Source organism: Macaca mulatta, chromosome 3, assembly GCF_049350105.2.
Source record: "Macaca mulatta isolate MMU2019108-1 chromosome 3, T2T-MMU8v2.0, whole genome shotgun sequence".
NCBI classification, from domain to species: Eukaryota; Metazoa; Chordata; class Mammalia; order Primates; family Cercopithecidae; genus Macaca; species Macaca mulatta.
In genome coordinates this window covers 3,497,867-3,518,716 of record NC_133408.1, presented here as the reverse complement: position 1 = coordinate 3,518,716, position 20,850 = coordinate 3,497,867, and the positions used below count along the sequence as shown (strand labels likewise).

The 20,850-nt window shown below is 45.0% G+C and overlaps 1 protein-coding gene across 10 annotated transcripts in view; it reads left to right on the top strand.

The window, feature by feature from the left end:
* TRAPPC10 (trafficking protein particle complex subunit 10) overlaps positions 1-20,850 on the top strand; it is a 99,111-nt gene that overhangs the window by 9,824 nt on the left and 68,437 nt on the right. For 8 of the 10 annotated variants that reach the window (XM_077995141.1, XM_077995137.1, XM_028845016.2 and 5 more), the window contains 2 exon segments: positions 10,230-10,311; positions 16,301-16,436. Coding sequence is in view for 5 of the 10 variants with exons in the window: in XM_028845016.2 (XP_028700849.1) it covers positions 10,230-10,311; positions 16,301-16,436 (218 nt within the window). In the remaining 5 variants the exon portion in view is untranslated. 10 annotated transcript variants of the gene reach the window in all.

The window sequence follows — 20,850 nt, the reverse complement described above, 5'->3', positions numbered from 1 at the left end:
AGGCACACGCCACCACGCCTGGCTATTTTTTTTTTTTTTTTTTTTTTTAGATGGAGTTTCACTCTTGTTGCCCAGGCTGGAGTGCAGTGGCGCGATCTCGGCTCACCGCAGCATCCGCCTCCCAGGTTCAAGCGATTCTCCTGCCTCAGCCTCCCGAGTAGCTGGGATTACAGGCATGTGCCACCATGCCCAGCTAATTTTTTATTTTTTTACAAAGATGGGGTTAGTAGAGATGGGGTTTCTCCATGTTGGTCAGGCTCGTCTCGAACCAGGTGATCCACCTTCGCCTCCCGTAGTGCTGGGATTACGGGTGTGAGCCACCATGCCCGGCCCTAAAATGTTTCTTAATACCAAATATTCAGTGTTTAAGTTTCAAATGCGTCTTAAATGTCTGTTTTTAAAACTGTTTGAATTAGTATCCAAATGTAGTTTTTAGATAAATCCTTTACGTCTCCTAAAATCTTCATGTTCGTCCTGTCTCTTGTTTTTTCTTTATGACTTGATGAACCTGGCTCGTTTGTCCTGAAGAGGACCCACTGCCTAGACTTTGGTAGTTGGAGCTGGAGGCTGGGTCGGCTTCAGGCTGGATTTTTTGTTGACAGGTCTGTTTCATGGGTGGTGCTGTTCTTCCAGCAGGTACGTGGTGTCTAATTGCCTCTCCTTTTGGAAGTTGGCAGCCATTTATTTTCACATCACTGATTCCCTAAAGGTTGCAAAATGGTGATATTCTCATTTCCCTATTTCTTTTTCACTTATTTCTGTTTGTTTTTTTTTTTTTTTTTGAGACGGAGTCTCGCTCTGTCGCCCAGGCTGGAGTGCAGTGGCCGGATCTCAGCTCACTGCAAGCTCCGCCTCCCAGGTTTACGCCATTCTCTTGCCTCAGCCTCCCGTGTAGCTGGGACTACAGGCGCCCGCCACCTCGCCCGGCTAGTGTTTTGTATTTTTTAGTAGAAACGGGGTTTCACCATGTTAGCCAGGATGGTCTCGATCTCCTGACCTCTGGCGCCCATCTCGGCCTCCCAAAGTGCTGGGATTACAGGCTTGAGCCACCGCGCCCGGCTCTTTTTCACTTATTAGCTGAACTATTTCTGTGAAAAATGCGTGTGTGTACACATATGTGCATGCATGTACATGCATACATTTACAGTCATTGGTTACCCAGTGGTACAGAGAGGCATTATATACTCGATTCTTTCCCTTTATGTAACCATTTTCAAAGTGAGTTGGTTCACTGGCATCCTTCAGAGGTGATCAGTTGGCGTGTTTTTGTTGTTCGTTTATTGTGGCTGTGAACTTAATCATAACGAACATACTTGGTGTGTTTCAGTCCATTGCATTGTTGCCTCGTTGGCCAGCATGTTGTTCTCCCTTTGGCCAGGGAGAGTCTCATTTCATGTTGGGGTCTAAGATGGAGGTGTCTTTGTCAGATTCTTTCTTATCTAGCATGACAAGATGTTCCGGGCTCATTTTGAACATTTAATGCCCTGATCTGCACTTAGCAATCGTCAGGGAGTCCTGATTCCTTTTAGTGAAAAATAGTATTTCAAGACCATAGTCTGCAAGCTTGGGCTCCTAGTTGCTGTGAGGCCTTTTCAATGGACAGAGCTAGGAATAGCTGTAGGAATTTTTGTTTGTTTGTTTTTTGTTTTTGTTTTGAGACAGGCTCTTACTCTGTTGCCCATGCTGTAGTGCAATGGCACGTTCTCGGCTCACTTCAACCTCTGCCTCCCGGGTTCAAGAGATTCTTGTGCCTCAGCCTCCCGAGTAGTGAGTAGCTGGGATTACAGGTGCATGCCACCATATCTGGCTAATTTTTGTATTTTTAGTAGAGACAAGATCTCACTGTGTTGGCCAGGCTGGTGTCAAATTCCCGACCTCAGGTGATCCACCCACCTTGGCCTCCCAAAGCATTGGGATTACAGGTGTGAGCCACACTGCACTGGCCTAGGAATTGTTCTTTGTTTTTTGTATTTTTAAGATAAAATACATCGTAAGTTCACCTTTTTGATGAAAACTCAGGGCTGCAGGGTTTTAATTAACAGCTCCGTCCTCTGTGTTTTCTGTTTTCCCCACTGAAAATCCTAATTCTCATGGGTACTTGAGGAGGCTAGAGTTAGAGGTTCCCTAGCTCATGCTGTTTCAGTCACCTGGAGAGCTTGTGGACCCACAGATGGCTGGGTCCATTCCCCATTTCTGAATGAACAGGTCTGGGTGGGGCCTGAGAATGAGCATTTCTAACAAGTGCCTGGGTGGGGCCTGAGAATGAGCATTTCTAACAAATGCGTGGGTGGTGCTGATGCTGCAGGGCCAGGGGCCCCTGAATAGAGCATCACGTGATTGCTCAGTTGCCTTCAGTTGCTTTATCCCTCACTACACAGTCTCTTGAGTAACACTATTAACTCCACCATCAACAACAGGACTAGTGATGGACTAGGGCTAGGAGTGTTTTTGACGGTTCTTATTGGCATCTGGACGTATCCCACAAGGAATGAACTGTCAAATTACTGTAGTTGTAAAGTTACTTGTCATAGCTCCTCTCTGAGATTATACCACTAAATGTATATGTATACATTTAAGTTCACTTGTTTTATTTTTCCTGATTATTTTGAGTGAAAACCTTTAAAAAATCTAATTGCTTTATAATTATATAAAATATTTACTTCCAAAATTAAATCTACAAAATGAGATCTGTTTAAAGAAGTCTTGTGTACATTCTGTCCTCTCCATGCTAACTCCTCCCTTCCTAAGTACTCCATCACAGTTTTCATGGTTTTCCTTCCACATGAAAAACATATTTGTATTTCCCTTTCTTAGCTTAGACATTGACAGCTGCGCACACTGTCCCACGTCACTTTCCCCCGGACTCCACTCACGCTGGGAGTGTGTTGAGATCGTTCTCATTCCTTCTGGCCGTGTAGAGTCCATGGTGTAGATGTTCTGTGGTTTACTCCGCCAGTCGCCTCTTGGTGGAATTTGAGTTGTTTTGTCTTTTGCTGTTTCCAGTCGTTGTGCACAGGTAGCCTGTCTGTGGCCTTTCCGATGGGCCTGCTGGGACGGAGCCCTGCAGGGCGGGTTGCTGGGCTGAGGTCGATGGTTATGTCACTGTGCTGATGCTGCCTCAGTTCCCTCCTGAATGCTTGCACCATTGGGAAGCTGCTTGTAGCCTCACGGAGAAGCCAGCCCTTGAACAAAAGCTGTGGGGAAGGGGAGGTCCGGGGGAAGACCAATTTGGGAGCCCTTCTGTCTGAAGCCTTAAGGCATTGGGGTGCCAGGAACAGGAGTGTTTCTTTCTGACTTGTAAGTACAGTTCTGTGGTTCAAACTGCTACAGGAACGCTGTGTTTATTTTAGAAAAGTACACACTGTTAAAGGCTGATTCCTCAGTATTCTTATATTCATGTGCATTTATCCAATCTTTTTGTTTTTAAACTCTTGAACTTTAAGTTTGCTCTCCAAGGGCCAGAGAAAGCAACTTGTTTCCTTGATTAGAAGAGTTCATTCAACTTAACATTCTTGGCCTGTGTGTTCTTGTCTTTTAAGTTAAAAAGACTTTGGGATTTTCTGTCTTTTGACTAGTCTGTGTGTGTAGTAGTTCCTTTTCTGCAAATTTCCACGGTAGGAAACTTGATGAACACTAATGTATGGGTTTTCTTTTGATCCCACCTACAGTGGGTAGTATTTTCATATGACTGGGTGCTGGGAGAGAGCAGCAGAGGGCAGGGTGTGTGTGTGTGTGTGTGTGTGTGTGTGTGTGTGTGTGTGTGTGTGTGTCAGAGGGAAGGTAGAGACCACAGGAAGGACCCGGAGGAGAGCCAGGCCAAATGGGTGTAACGTTAAGCCAGCGATGAAATGACGGGGTGTACTGAGTACTTCTTTAAACTTGGCCTTTAAACTTGGAGGTGCAGAATTGTGGGAGGGTTCATTTGCTCTACTTCTCAAATATGTGTCTTCTAATGAAGGGAGGACCGTGTCTATGCTAGAAATGTGGAGTCAGTGGCCTAGTCATCTTAGGGGGTAACTCAACCTTGCTTTCTACTTAGAGAATCTGGATAACATCTGGATCCTTTTTTCTGCTTTCTCGTTGACCTTCACTCCCTGCCCCCACCCCGGACTGCGAAGGCCTTTCACAGACAGATACTTTGGGAGGAGCACTGGGGAGGCTTCCATACCTATGATTATGAATTTGATGTTAGTTTTCGCCATGAAAGAGCTCCCAATCTGAAGCATTAATTTTCATTACTGCCTTGACATTATACACGAATTATAGCAAATCTACTTTATGCATTATTGAACAGGCTGAGATGACTTCCCAGTTTGTAACCTTGGATATTTTTATCGTCCATTTGAAAGCCCGTTTTACCGAAAGCCATTGAGGAGAAATTAGTGTATGGTCTATGGACAAGCACATGCATTCTTAGGCTTGAAGATAGTGCCCTCTCTGATCCGTTGTGTTCAAAAATGGACTGCATAATAGTGGATTGCAGCTTTCTTTTGTTAATAGGCTTAAAGAATCATTATTTCTGCAAAATTTTCTGTAAAGCAAATCTTAGATAAATTATACATTTCCTTTGACTTTTTTGTTAAAAAATAGAAACGTAGAAACTTGCTTGGAAGGGCCTTAAAATGAGTTCATCTCTTGTCGTAGTCCAGCCACTCCACTGCTTTTAGTCGCAACTGGGAGATGACCCAGCCCCTGGTTGAGGCCCCTAGCTGTGGGACGCTTTCTGTCATTGTTCACCCACCTCCACCCTCAGGTTCTTCTCTCTTAGGCCATAGCGCTTCTTGGGTTGAGTTAAATCCATTTCTCTGTCTTTCCCACTCATTAGTGCTCTGAGACCTACGAAGCCCTACAGAATAAAGCCAGCCTTTTAAAATAAGACAGCCTCTTAGATGGCTGAGGACAGTGTCTTGTTAACAGGTTGGAACACTCTAAATGTCTCCAACAATTTAAGATAAAGTGAGATGTATTTTATTAGAAAACCTACTGTTCCTTTTACCAAGATTATACTAAGGAATTTGAAGAAAAGTTGTCCTGTATCAGAGTATCAGCAAATATTCAGACTCTTTATGTCAATTTTTTTTTCCCAACATAAATCTCCAAATAAAAGTATTAGCTTTGAAAATATATCCTGTCAGGTATTTAGGAAAGCCACAAACTGATTGAACATTGTTTTTCTTTGCCACTCTCTCTTGGTTGCAACTTCGGGATCCTTTTATACTTTTGTATAGGCTTTGCACGTTCAAGAATTGGTTCAGTAAAAAACAGATGACAGAAATGTTCACTCTGTCTGCAGAAGGCCTTTTGGAACCCGTATTTTCAGCCAACCATTGTTAAAACAACTGCTGCAGAATAAGTAGTAAACTGGTTAGAATTAAGAAGTTAGGAAGGAGCACAGGGCAGTATTGAGTCCCAAGCTAAGCTCCCTGGGTTCGAATCCCAGCCTTGGTGTTCATTTGCTTGATGCTGAGCCAGTTAGGGCAGTTCTTGATGCCTTGGTTTCCACATGAAGGTTCAGAGAGTGAGTACACGTGAGGTGGCTGGGGCATACCATGCCCACCGTGCTGTCTGGAGGGACAGTGAACAGGCGGCCCTTCTCTTGACTCTGTTACCTAGCAATTTTTCTGGGACCCTAATGTGATGGTATTAGGAAGTGGGGCCTTTGGGAGGTGGTTAGGTCATGTGAGTGGAGTCCCCACAAAAGGGATTAGTGCCCTTGTGAAAAAAAAGGGCCCCAGAGATCCCCCACGTGAAGGCACAGCAAGGTACTCAATGTGCTGAAGCCTTGAGCTCAGACTTACAGCCTCCAGAAATGATGAATAAATTTCTACTGTTTATAAGCCATCCTAGTTTATTGTATGTTGTTATGGCAGCCTGAAGAGACTAAGACATTGAATTTATTGAAACGCTACCTGTTACACTAAATCACTGAAGTCGTCTTTTTTTTTTTTTTTTGAGACAAAGTCTCGTTCTGTTGCCCAGGCTGGAGTGCAGTGGTGTGATCTCGGCTCACTGCAAGCTCTGCCTCCCAGGTTCACGCCATTCTCCTGCCTCAGCCTCCTGAGTAGCTGGGACCACGGGCGCCCGCCACCACGCCTGGCTAATTTTTTTGTACTTTTAGTAGAGACGGGGTTTCACCGTGTTAGCCAGGATGGTCTCGATCTCCTGACCTCGTGATCCGCCCTCATTGGCCTCCCAAAGTGCTGGGATTACAGGCGTGAGCCACCACGCCTGGCCTGAAGTCATCTTTTTGAATTCTTTCCCCCACTGTGTTTAATTCTTATTTGCTGTGAACATAAAAGGTTTTAAATTACACAAGTAATGCGTGAATACGTGCTTGTAAAAATCTCAGGGAATACGGTAATAATTCAGGAAATAGCCAAGCCTATGTTAGTAATCTGATTGCATGTAACAGAAAATCCAATTGCAACTGCATAAATAATCAGAAAACTGACTGGTCCATGTAATCGGACCCCAGAGCCCTGCTCCCCCTTTCCTGGGGATTCTCTGAGCCTGGGGGCCCATGCAGCGGGCACAGGCAGCACCCTAAAAAGAGTGCCCATGTCCCCCTGGGTGGCTGCTGCTTGCCATTCCCTCTACATGTCTCTTCCCATTTGGGGGCTCCAGTGCCTGCTCTTCATCCAGGGTGATGCTGTGTTCCCATGGGCTCTGGGGATCCATGGCGCCCCAGCTCCCTGACCTGCTGCATCCTCTTCTCTCCCTGTCTCCCCAGTTGGCATGAGAGCCGATGGTGGATGTGGAGGCACACAGGGAGAGGGGTGTATGTAATGAAATTGTGTTTTGAATTGCTCTTATAAATTATTTTGGTAGGTCTCCTCTGTCACCAAAAAAAGGAGACCTTAGTTATTGGAGTAAACGGCCTGAGTTGACTCTTAATAAATAGCCTCTTGAGTCAGAACAGTAAACTTGGTGACTTTGTGAACAGAGTTTTCTGAACATGGCCACATCAATCTCAAGCCCCGTTTTGGCTCTTAGGAACTACCTTATTAACAGCTGAGTTCTTACTGGGTTTTGCTCATGCCTCTGTTGCCCGTGGGATTAAAATGAAAAATCAGCCTGGAAGGTGCTCTGCCTTGCAGTTCAGCCCTCAGAGCTGTAGTGACTTTTCTGCTTAATGGTTGGATTAGTTCAGGAAACTACAAAGTCTGTGTTGTTAATTTAATTACCTACCGTGTGAGCCACAATTGAATTCTTTTGGGCTCTTACACTTAAGCTGTTCACCATCTTTGTTTGTTTGTTTGTTTGTTTGTTTGTTTTTTGAGACAGAGTCTTGCTGTGTCTACAGGCTGGAGTGCAGTGGTGCGATTTTGGCTCACTGCAACCTCCGCCTCCCGGGTTCAAGCGATTCCCCGGCCTCTGCCTCTCCAGTAGCTGGGACTACAGGCCCGCACAACCTTGCCCAGCTAATTTTTGTATTTTTGGTAGAGACAGGGTTTCACCGTGTTGTCCAGGATGATCTCGATCTCTTGACCTCGTGATCCACCCACCTCGGCCTCCCAATGTGCTGGGATTACAGGCATGAGCCACCACGCCCAGCCTCTCTTCACCATCTTTCATGTGCTGGTTCTCTATACCTCATTTTCAAAGGCATCTCTAATTTCATAAGACTTGATGTGAAGATTTAAGAGTGTGTTAAAATAATGGTTGTATATGCTGATGAAATTGTGATTTTTCTTCACATTCTTAATGCAGCGCTTCAGTGGGTTAGAATTTGGCCTTCACATCTGCATCAGGGGTACCGTCTTAGTGTGCTCGGGCTGCTGCCGCAGAGTCACACAGTCTGGGTGGCTTAGCAGAAATGCATTGCGTCACAGCTCAGGAGACCAGGTCCAGGCATCCACAGCGTGGGCCTCTGTGTCCTTATGGGGCCTTCCTGCATTCCTCCTGTCTGTGACCAAATCTTCTCTTATAAAGACACCAGTCAGTTGGATTAGGGCCCATCCTGAGACCTCATTTAACTGAACTCCCTTACCAACTTTGAAGACCTTATCCTCACATGGTTATATTCTAAGGTACTGGATTTTAGGACTTCAACAGGTAGATTTTTGTGGGACACAGTTCAGCCCATAACAGGTACTGAGGTCAGATGGTCACAGGTCAGATCCCTACTTACGTCAGGTGACACTTTTGCCACTGTTGGATGTGCTGATTGACCGGTCATCTTCCAGGTGAACACAGGTTAGAGAGTTAGTCCGTGACGGAATGCGAGAGACATTGCTACTTGGCAGTCTCCATTTAGACGAGTCTTACTGTACCGCAGGTTCCCCGGGAGAAGAGCTTGGAGCAGGTGTTGGAGGCAGTTCCTCTTTTACTCTGTGTGGATGTTGTTTGTATAATTATGTGAAGTTACTGTATTGCAAGGACAGAGTGTGAGAGAGGAGAGAGTGATTGTGTGTGTGTGTAGTTTTATATAGAAGACCAAGTGGAAGAGAAGAAAGCTTCCATTTAGTTGGCTTACTTTCCACTTAGCAAAGAGTAATGATTTTTATATACTAATCTTGGAACTGTTTAACAAGACAACAGAAATTGGTAAAGTTAAGAAACCAGAGGCTAAAGATTTTCTTCTTTTATTGATTTCTTTTATTTATTTATTTATTTTTGAGATGGAGTTTCGCTCTCGCTGCCCAGGCTGGAGTGCAATGGTGCAGTCTTGGCCCACCGCAACCTCTGCCTCCTGGTTCAAGTGATTCTCCTGCCTCAGCCTCCCAAGTAGCTGGGATTACAGGCATGTGCCACCACGCCTGGCTAATTTTGTATTTTTTTAGTGGAGACAAGGTTTCTCCATGTTGGTCACGCTGGTCTCAAACTCCCGACCTCAGTTGATCTGCCTGCCCCGGCCTCGCAAAATGCTGGGATTACAGGTGTGAGCCATCGCGCCCGGCCTCTTTTATTGATTTCCGAGATGACTACCAAATAAATGAACAAGATGAAAAGTGATAACTTCAAACGAACATTGTTTTTGTGTTATCAAAATGTAGTAGTAGTCCCTTTTTAACCACTGTGTGCCGTGCCTTGTTTGAGGTGACTGACGCGTGGTCTCATTTAATCCTCAGCAGAGCTCCTCTGGCCGAGCTCTTCCCATTTTCCCATTGCCCATGTCCCCGCGGCACAGGAAGGTTAAATCGTCTCCCCAGGTGTAGTCAGCTGGTCAGTGATGAAACTGAGATGGGGACCGGGCAGTGAGGTTCCCAGCACCCTGCCCACTCACCGTGCCATCTGCTCAGAAATGTCATTACCCTTCCTTAGTGACTTGACATTATTATATGAGTTTCAGGAGGTTTTTTATTTTTAGGCTTTTGATAGCAAAATAAGCAGATGTGTTAATGGCACACATCAATTCCCAATGATTTCTTAAAGATCAATATAAAAGCAATTTGGAAAATAGTTTGCTGAAGTAAAGAGGATCCTCTGAGTATAAGAATTTTAGTCATCTGTATTAAAAGGTTCTTTTTTCGCTTAAGTGTAATTCAGTTGTCTCATCATTTTATGAGAACAAAATGGATTTTTCATTTACATTAAAGCGAAGATAAAAGAGCTGAATTAACACTGAGCGTGCAGTGTAAAGTCGGCCGCAGCCAGATTCCTGACTCGCGTCTGCCACTGTCAGCTCTGTGCTCTGAACACGTTGACCCTCAAAGCTGACTTTCCTCGTCCATGAATGTGGGTCATGTTTGTGCCTTTCCTCCGAGGAGTTATGGGGAGGACAGAATGAGAGGGTGGCTGGCAAGTGCCTTGTGTAATACTCGCACATGGGGAGCCACCTATAAATTTTAGCTTCTCCTGGCATTTGGTTGAACAGCGAGTTGATTTTGGTGAAGTTTTGGTTTCTTTTTCTCCATGGATTTTGGCTGTCTGGGAGAAAGTGGGGGCTGTAGAACACAGCAAAACTGGGTGAGGTGGAGCCGGCTCCCTCTCTCCTTAGCTTTGTGTCCTTGGGGCAAGTTCGTCACCTTCTCTGATCCCCATTTTCCTCATGGGGAAAATCACACCCACCCCATGGAGGTGTCATGAGGGTTCAGCTTCATCACATCTGTCCCGTGCTGGGTTTCCCTGAGACTCGTTATGTAGAGGCACAGGTACAGAAGAGTCTTGCGATATTGGTTTATTAAACATAAAATTACCTAAAAACACCAATTTATTAAGCTCTAGAGCCCATTTTGCATGTATTCACCTAAAAATATGGTAACTGAATTTTTTTCTTCCCTTCATAGGTGCTGGAGATCAGAATTTATTTACCTCTGTTTATCCAACGCTCTCTCAGCAGCTTCCAAGAGAACCGATGGAATGGAGAAGGTATGTTGTGTATTTTTTGACTGTATCCCTCTCTTCATTGTTTAAAATGAAGTACATGTTTTTAAATAAGTGTATGTTGTTTAAACATTTATGTGAACAAGTGAAGTAGCACAAGTTAAAAGCCTCAGTTCTAAAGAAACAGTGACCTCATATAATCTATGGGTCTTATTCTTTATGGAAAGCGATGGTTTTCTTTTTTTTTTTTTTTTTTTTTTGAGACAGAGTCTTATTCTGTCGACAGGCCCAGGCTGGAGTGCAGTAGCGCGATCTTGGCTCACTGCAACCTCCACCTCCCGGGCTCAAGCAATTCTCTTGCCTCAGCCTCCCGAGTAGCTAGGATTACAGGTGTGCGCTACCGTACCTGGCTAGTTTTTGTATTTTTAGTAGAGACAGGTTTTGCCATGTTGGCCGGAGTGGTGTCGAACTCCAGACCTCAACTGACCCGCCCTCCTCAGCCTGCCAAGGTGCTGGGATTATAGGCGTGAGCCACTGTGCCCAGACTACAATGGTTTTCTTAACGAGACATTGGCAAGTAGAAACAAGACAATTAATTTGAGTTAAAGACTCACTTTTATAGGAATGATCTGTGATTCTTCGTGGTTAACCAGAACGTCTTAAAGGCACAGGCATTTTGCAAAGGCGACATGTCCTCACTCAGACTCGACTTTAAAGCAGAAGAGGCCGGGCACGGTGGCTCATGCCTGTAATCCCAGCACTTTGGGAGGCCGAGGTGGGGGGATCACAGGGTCAGGAGATCGAGACCATCTTGGCTAACACGGTAAAACCCTGTCTCTACTAAAAATACAAAAAATTAGCCAGGCGTGGTGGCAGGTGGCTGTAGTCCCAGCTACTCGGGAGGCTGAGGCAGGAGAATGGCGGGAACCCAGGAGGCGGAGCTTGCAGTGAGCTGAGATTGTGCCACTGCACTCCAGCCTGGGTGATAGAGCGAAACTCTGTCTCAAAAAAAAAAAAAAAAAGAAGAACTGGGCTGTATCAGCCATCTTACAAGACCCTCCCTCCACCCTGGCTCCTGTGCGTTTTCCGTAAGGACAAGAAGGTAAACAGAAAGATGGTGTTTAAAACTTAGGAGCGAGGTTAGATCAGCCATCACAGGCTCTGTTGCATGTTTATAGTTAGTCGTCTGGTGACATACTCATAGGAAATCATGGGCTGGGAATCCTCTTTTTGGAAAACTTATTTCTGGTAAGACCAGATGTTATTTGTAAAAAATGGTTGGATTTTATCTTGTAACATAGGTAATCTAATTTTAACCAGGGTATACAGAATTTCCTGTTATTTGTGTTTATGTAATTCGGATTCTCACAGCATTATTCCTTTCTGACCACCAGTTTGTGCCTTAGTAACATGAGGGATTAAGGTGGCTTTCTGGAGATGACTTACCAGGTGAATACAGTCTAATTTCTGTGCTGATTATAGTGTCTCACAAGATATGCATTTAGTTGCTAATATTTAATAGAAAGAGTGTACAGAGTGTAAAAGAAAAACTGCTTAACATGTGAGGAGGCCCAGTGCTGTGAAAGAGAGAAAACAGTTTAGCAAATGGAGTAATCTGTAAGTAATCTGTAAGGGCATTCTGATAGATAAAGGGAAAAAAAAGTGTGTCCATGAAACAAGATAATTTTGAGAGAAAAGTTAAATAGAGAAATTATGTAGGCCCAGTGGTGGCTCACGCCTGTCATCCAAACACTTTAGGAGGATCAGGTGGGAGGATCGCTTGAGCCCAGGAGTTCAAGACCAGCCTGAGCAACATAGTGAAACCTTGTCTCTATAAAGGAGAAACAAGATTAGCTGCACGTGGTGGTGCACGCCTGTAGTCCTAGCCACTTGGAAGGCTGAGGTGAGAGGATCACTTGAGCCCAGGAGCTGGAGACTACAGTGAGCTAAGATTGCACCACTGCACTCCAGCCTGGGTGACAGAGCAAGACTCTGGCTCAAAAATAAACAAATAAAAAGAAACTGTGTAGATTTAATATTTGTATTCATCGCTTCCGCTTTCTGAAGCTCCACTAAATGGACTATGTAAATACTAAACAAATAAATGGACTGAAAAAAATTGACCAAACAAAAGCTAAACAAATAACCCTACATAAAGAACTTAAAAAGGCGGACGTGCATAAAGACAGAGAAAGGAGGAGGCAGTGGAGACAGGGGGATGTGGCTATGTTTTTGGGAGAAAGAGAAACAGGTGGAGGAATTGGGAGAGAAAGCTGAGGAAGTTTGTGTCTTGTGGCTCCGTGAGAGGAGGGGAATTTCTGACAAGGGACAAAGTGCCAGATCTTGAAAGGCCTGGGTGAAAGCAGGGCTGGGGATGGGAGTTGGCAGAGGTGTGGACAGGGGCAGTTAGACTCAGGGTCCCCACTCCTGTCTGTAGTGAAGTGATTGCTGTCATTACCCACCCCTCCACCCCTTAGGAACCAGGAAAGTCTTTCTGTGAACAGAAGAGCTCCAGACCGTTGGATCTGAGGCACTGCAGAAGGCAAGGGAGAAGGGCCGTTGTAAAACCAGCTGGCTTAGGTTCTGAACAGGGCACAGCTCTGCTCTGGGAACCCTGCAGCCAGATCCATGCTTCCTGGGCAAGAGAATGGAGAACTTATCTCAGGAAAATTGTACGGCCCAGGGAAAAGACTACATTTTTCAGAAACGACCTTGAAATTTAGGAAAGAAATGTGTTACCTTAGGGAAGATACGTCCACCTGAAACCTCAGGATGTGGCTTTATTGGAATAAGGGTCTTCGCAGATATAGTTAAGATAAGGACCTCAATGTGAGATCATTTTCAATTAGGGTAGACCCTCAATCCAATGACAAGTGTCCTTATAAGAGGCAGAAGAGAAGACACAGGGGGAGAAGACCTTGTGAAGATGGAGGTAGAGATTAGAGTGATGAGGCCATGAGCCAAAGAATGCTGAGGATGCCAGCAGCCTCCAGAAGCTGGGAGAAAGGCAAGCAACCTCCCACTGCAGCCAGAAGGAACTAAGCTCACCTACACCTTGATTTCAACTTTCGGGCCTCATGAAATATGCAAGAGTAAGCTAAGCCTCCAGGTTTGTGGTAGTTTGTGACAGCAGCCCTGAAACTCATGCAGGAGGGCAGGTTGAGAAGGATGGGGTAGGTACTTGCTATAGTTTGAATGTGTCCCCCAAAGATTCTTGCCATGGAAACTTAATTTCTGCCCTCGTGAGTGGATTAATGTTGCTGTCACGGGAGTGGCTCCTTATCATGTGGGTGGCTTTGTTATCAAAGTGAGCTCTCTTTGGCTCTCTGGCTCTGGCCCTGTCACCATGTGATACCCTCTGCCATGTTTTGACATAGCAAGAAGGCCCTCACCAGATATTGGCACCTTGATCTTGGACTTCGCAGCCTCCAGAACTGTGAGCGCAATAACCTTCTGTTGCTTATAATTTACCCAGCCTGTGATATTCTATTATAGCAGCGGGAAACAGACCAAGACATGGATGTGTGTGTATTGGTGGGCGGTGAGGGGGAAGAGAGGGAGAGAGAGAAAAGCTTTTCAGTACTCTTCGTATTGAAGTACTTATCTCAGCCCAGCACAGTGGCTTATACCTGTAATCCCAGCACTTTGGGAGGCCAAGGCGGTTAGATCATCTGAGGTTAGGAGTTTGAGACCAGCCTGGCCAACATGGTGAAACCCTGTCTCTTCTAAAAATACAAAATTAGCCGGGCATGGTGGCACACATCTGTAATCCCAACTACCCGGAGGCTGAGGCAGGAGAATTGCTTGATCGTGGGATGAGGAGATTGCAGTGAGCCGAGATCGCGCCATTGCACTCCAGCCTGGGTGACAAGAGCGAAACTCTGGCTCAAAAAATAAAATAAAACAAAATAAAATAATTACTTTGATAAAAACTAGAAATTTGAAATTAATTGATTGGATCTAGGAAATGAAAACAATTGAAACAGAGTTTCCCAGATGCACTGAACAGCTGTGTAGCTGAAAATCAAATCAGTGTGCTGCAAGAACCGAGCTTAGAGACTCCGGATACCATTGCTAAAAGCAGGAGCAGGAGAGCACGGAGAAAAAGCTGGCTCCAGAGGATAAATCCAGGAGCTCCAGGATCCACCTGAGTGGCTTTTCAGAAGGAAAGTGGAGGGAACAGAGGACAGCTGACATTTGAAGAAGGGCTGTCAAGATTCTCCCAGAAGGGAGTCGGGATACTGCAGGAGCCTAGTGAATGTCAAGCAGAATGAAGAAAACAAAGCAAACAGAAAATCATGCCAGGGCATCAGAGAGAAACGGAAGAAGAACCAAGTATGCAGTTTCTAACAGAACCACTTACAATGCAACATAAAATACATTTACGACAGTGGGTGCCTGTAGTCCCAGCTACTCGGGAATTTGAGGCAGGAGAATGGTGGGAACCCGGGACGCGGAGCTTGCAGTGAGCCGAGATTGCGCCACTGCACTCCAGCCTGGGCGACTGAGCGAGACTCCGTCTCAAAAAAAAAAAAACGTTTACGAGCAGCCTCCCCACAGTCCTGAGGGAAAGTACCCCAGACCCTAGAATTCTTTATCATTCACAGTGTCGTCAAGATGGAAGACCGTGTCACAGCTTCCCACCCTGAGGGCCTTGCGTGAGCCACAGGTGCTGAGCGGTTTTTCCTCTAGGCCTCCAGGTGGCCGTGTGGGGCCCAGGATGGCCAGGAGTTCTGCTCCACCACTTCTGTGTGCAGAAAACCATTCGTGTCTACCCCAGAGTCCCATTCAGATAACGTGTTTATTGCTTGTCATGCTATGGAGATAGGTGCACTGAAGTGAATAAAAATATTTTCAGACGTCTATAAGATCAGAAGCCTTGCCACCCTCTGAGTGATTAAAGAATGCATCCCAATATGAAGGCAAGTGAACCCAGGGATCCAGGGTGATAGCAGCGTCTGCCAGCAACATGACATGTTTTACTGAAGTTAAGGTGTCACTTTTTAAAAAAATTAAAAATCTAAAATTTCAGATGTGTGTGAAGAAAAACAGAGAGAAGGGGAGATAGACTTTAACTTTAGTCTTTGTAGTAAAACCTTAAGTTACATACTAAGAATTAAAATGTAACCAAAGGTAGAATAGAAATAGATGATAAGACTTTCAAAGCAGCAGAGAGAAAAGATGGAAAAAGAAAACTTGATTAATCTCCCAAAGGACAGGGAAAAATAGAGCCGGCAAATAGAAAATGCACATACTTGAGCATCAGCATAGTCACATTAATGATGGTTGGTTTTAAGTTATTAAACATAGCATCCTTAGATTGGATGAAAAACGAAATTCAGCTGTAACATTCAGAAGAGATGCAGCTGCTAGAAGCGAGAAGTACAGGCATGGCACAGAGATCCATGCGGTGTGGTTCACTGTTAGAAGCATTGTTGGGCCGTCACCGAGAGCCTTGGATGAGATGCAGGGGGCGTGTGGGATTTCTTGATGGGTTCCTTCTTCTTGGGTTGAGAATAAAATAGAGGTTTGTACTGCTATTTTATTTTTGCTCTGCAAACAAGAATCTCTTATCTTTTCACCAAATAACTTTGTTTCTTGGATAAAATACAAGTTGTTCCAAAAATACGAATGCAACCCTAAAGCTTTCGTAAGTTAAAACTGCACTTTGGACATTTGGGACACACTTTTCTTCTTTTATGGTGACATAATTATAGATTCCGTTACACTGAAACTGGCTGTTGAGTCTGTAGTGGCCCTGGTTAAATGCAATACTTGGAAGAATGTATTACTGTGCCTTTATCCTTGAGGAAAATGAAAGATTTTGTGGAAATGGAACTTTGACCTGTACATGCAAACTGTGTTTAAAATAATTCATAGAATGTTTTTGAGCAGAATAGTACAGTTATGATTTGCGGTTAATATATGTGCTCTGAACTCATGGCTATGATTACATTGTTTGTTGTTCTGTTTCCCCTCTTCTGATGAATGCTGTTTAGTTGTTTTCTCAGTGACTTCAAACAATTGTTTACAGGTCCTATGGCCGGGCTCCGAAGATGATTCACCTAGAGTCTAACTTTGTTCAATTCAAAGAGGAGCTGCTGCCCAAAGAAGGAAACAAAGCTCTGCTCACGTTTCCCTTCCTCCATATTTACTGGACAGAGTGCTGTGTGAGTACCAGTGAGGGGAAGAGGACGCGCGGTGGGATAGGGTTGAAAATGTATGAGTCTAGGCTTTGTTGAGGCAGCTGTAATTTTTCAAATTTACCTTTTAACATACTCTGTTGTCCCTTCATTCCTTGGCCAAGTGTGGGGCTTGCTGTTGCGTGTTTGCGCCCTCGTCTGGCGTGCTGTGCTCACCGTGGCCCCAAGCGCGGTTGTGTGCCCGTGTCTCCAGTCTTGTGAGCTGTCTCACTGTGCCCCATGGCTGCCACCCTTAGTCTGAGCTGTGTTTGATCATGACTTTCAGCTTTGTTTTCATGATCCCCGTGTTCCCATCATGGCTCCGTTGTCCTTGGTCATCTATTGTTTCTTCTGCTTGTTTGTGACCCCACTGAGGCCAGGACCATGATCTTCCTCCCTGTTGCCATGCCTGGGCAGGAGGCGCCCTGTGACTCTCCGTGGAACGAGTGGGCCTCAGCCCTGTGGCCGCCACAGCTTTCACTTGTGTTGTCTAGTTGTGTATTCATGAATCCAGAAAGAACCTTCTCATTCTTGATACACTTCTTCTGTTGTGAACTAATAGAAAATTCTGTGAGCCATTTCTTCCTGTGTATTTTGACTCAAGTAAAGCAAGATTCAGCAGCATAGAAAGTACATAGATGATTACACACTGTGACATCGTAGCCTAAATCTGAGGCACAGAGGTTAATGAGCCAGGAACTGTAAGTCTGCACCTGGTTTTCCTCAGACTTCACCTCATGCACCCTTTCTCTGCTGACTTTGCTCTGCCTCCTTTCCCAGGGGCTCCACATGGACGGGGCTTGGTTCCCCAGCAGTGAGTGAGGACGCACGTGAGGTGTTTTCCACCAGGGAAGCCTGCCCGTGGTTTTCACCAGGCTGCTCCACAGGCCCCCTCTGCCTGGCGTGCCCGAGAAGGACGCTGTCCCTGGCCTGCTGTGCCAGCTCTTCTCTCCATAGCCCCTGCTTGTAATGTTGGATTTGATCACTCCTTCCAGGAGCTGTCTGGTGTCTCCCTGGCGTGGGGCTGTTGTCCCTTTGCCATCAGTGATCTACCTCTGGGGAGCCGCTGTGAGACCACCTGAGTGTCCCGCCCGCACCCAGTGGCAGTTCTTTCCTGAGCCAGTCTTGACTAAGGGTGCTGACCTTTCTCCCCACCTCTGTCAGCCCATCCCCTAGGCTGGGGAGCGTCCGCAGGGCCTTCCATTCAGGCAGTGGTTAAGAGTCAGTCACCTTTACTGATGCTCAGGTTGTCCCAGATTTAGCCATCAAGAGTCACTTCAGACTGGCACCTGTGTTCTTTTGAGCACTTTCTAATCATTTGTGGCATACCAAGATGTTTTAGGTTCTGGGAGCTCGTCGCCCTTGTGCTGGAACCAGCCGCATCTCCACAGAGCCCTGGTTCCTCTGGCAGCAGGTGTGCTTGCTGCTGTGGGGGCGTTGCTGCTTCTCCACCCTTTCAGCAGACAGAGCTGATGGGGATGTGCCTTAGAAATCATGACCTGGGCCGGGCGCGGTGGCTCACGCTTGTAATCCCCACACTTTGGGAGGCCAAGGCAGGTGGATCACAAGGTCAGGAGTTTGAGACCAGCCTGGCCAAGATGGTGAAACCCCATCTCTACTAAAAATACAAAAATTAGCCGGGTGTGGTGGCACATGCCTGTAGTCCCAGCTACTCAGGAGGCTGAAGCAGGAGAATTGCTTGAACCCGGGAGGTAGAGGTTGCAGTGAGCCGAGATCGCGCCACTTCACTCTAGCCTGGGAGAGTAGTAAGACTGTCTCAAAAGAAAAAAAAGAAGAAATCATGAACTGATACTGATGCGTCCAATTTTATAACCTGGAGGGCTCTTTCTTGCCTCTCATTTATTTCTACTCTCACCAACATCAACACATTTCTGTATTTGCTCAGTGTTACAACGTGCATAAGATAGTTTCAGAATTGCTACACCCACGCCACAACTAGGAACAAGCCTACTGAGAACAGCTCCAAATTTGCTTGCAACTAAACTTTTCCTTTTGGACAGTATGTATCATAGTGTTTATGAACGTCTCCCTCAGCTTCATCCTTTTCAGGGTTTTCGTAGTTACTCTTGCATGTTTAATTTAGGCATTTTTGTTGTGATCAAAGTAAGTTTATAAATTCCCATATGCAGAACTAACATCTTGATCATGTTGAGACATACTCAAGAGCAAGGGCTGCCTTTCCGTTTGTGCAAGTCTACTTCTGTGTTACACTTTATTAGAGATGTTTAAAAATTCTCTCTCTTCTTTTAAGACAGGGTCTTGTTCTGTCACTCAGGTCACTGCAGCCTCAACCTCCTGGGCTCAAGTGATTCTCCTACCTCAGCCTCTTGAGTAGTTGAGATTACAGGCATGTGCCACCATGCCCAGCTAATTTTTTTGTATTTTTTGTAGAGATAGGGTTTTGCCATGTTGGACAGGCTGGTCTTGAATTCCTAGGTTCAAGGGATCCACCTGCCTCCACCTCCCAAAGCTCTGGGATTGCAGATGTGAGCCATGGTGCCTTGCAGGGTCTTGCTGTGTCACCCAGGCTGGAGTGCAGTGGTGTGATCTTGGTTCACTGCAACCTCCGCCCCTCTAGGCTGACGCCATCCTCACACCTCAGCCTCCCAAGTAGCTGGGACCACGCCTGGCTTTTTTTATTTTTTTATTTTTTGGTATTTTTAGTAGAGGTGGGATCTTACCATGTTGCCCAGGCTGATCTCAAACTCCTGGCCCCAAGTGATCCTCCAGCCTCAGTCCCCTGAAGTGATGGGACTACAGATGTGAGCCACTGCGCCTGGCCACTGTAGTTCAATACTGAACTGTATTTGCATTCCTGGTATAAATCTCACTTAGTCATAGTATTATTTTCTTAATGTGGTATTGGAGTCTATTGCTTCAATTTTATTTAGGAGTTTTTGCATCTATAATTCACAAGTGGTTGGTCGGTAACTTTTATGCTCTTTTTATGAGGTTTAGGTATTGATGTTCTACGTAATTCATTAAAAGAATTTGGAAGTTTTTACTTACTTTCTGTTTCTGAAGTAATTTATGTAGCACTGGAGCTGCTTGGTCTGTAAGGTTTGATGGAATTTTGGGAAACTAGCTGGGCCAGGTACGTTTTTGTATCTTTGATGAAAATTGGTCTGTTTCAGCCATTTGCTAATTTTGATAAACTATATTTTCCTGGAAATTATGTATTTCAATTAGGTTGTAAAATTTATTTTCATTGAGGTGTATGAAGTGGTCTTTCTTTACTTTTTTTTTTTCCCCCGAGATGGAGTTTCGCTCCGCTTGCTCAGGCTGGAGTGCAGTGGTGTGATCCTGGCTCACGGCAACCTCCGCCCTTTGGGTTCAAGCGGTTCTGCTGCCTTCGCCTCCCGAGCAGCTGGGACTACAGGCGCGCCACTGCGCCCCGCTAATTTTGTAGTTTAGAGACGGGGCTTCTCCGTGTTGGTCAGGCTGGTCTCAAACTCCTGACCTCAGGTGATCTGCCTGCCTCAGCCTCTCAAAGTTCTGGGATTATAGGTGTGAGCCATCACGCTCAGCTTTTTAGACTTTAAAAACGTGCTGTCAGCAGTTATTTTCCCATCATTATTTATTTATTATTATTTTTATGAGACGGACTCGCTCTGTCACCCAGGCTGGAGTGCAGTGGCGTATTCTTGACTCACTGCAACCTCTGCCTCCCAGGTCCAAGTGATTCTTCTACCTCAGCCTCCCAGTAGCTGAGGTTACAGGTGCCCGCCACCACGCCCGGCTCATTTTTGTATTTTTAGTAGGGATGTGGTTTCAGCATGTTGGCCAGGCTGGTCTCCAACTCCTGACCTCAGGCGATCTCCCAAAGTGCTGGGATTACAGGCGTGAACCACGGCGCCCGGCTCCCATCATTATTTCTTATTTTGTATGTTTGTGCTTTCTCTCTTTCTTCCTTGATTAAATTAGCTAGTTCTATTTTTTTTCCCCCTCCAGAGAACCAGGATTTTAACGTATTCATCTGATTTACCGTTAGTCTGTTTTCTACTCAGTTTCTACTTTCATTTTTATTATTTCCTTCTTTTTGTTTTCTCATGGTTTACATTGTTCATTTTCTAGTTTTTGGGAGTTTGAAATGCACTTATTTTCATTCTTAAATTTTTATTGATATAGGTCTTTAAAGTTAGGAATTTTTCTCTGGTTACTACTTTAAATATATCCTATTGTTTTATCATTATTTTTCAGAAATTCTCTATTTTTGATTTGAATTTCCCCTTTCATTAAATAGTTGTTTAACAGAAAGCTTTTTAGTTTACAGAAAAAAAAAAGAGATAAAAAATTTTTTGTTTAGAAATTTCTAGCTTTGTTGCATTGTGGTCAGAAAGTGTTTATATTTTTGCTTTATAAAACTTATTTTAAAAATTTT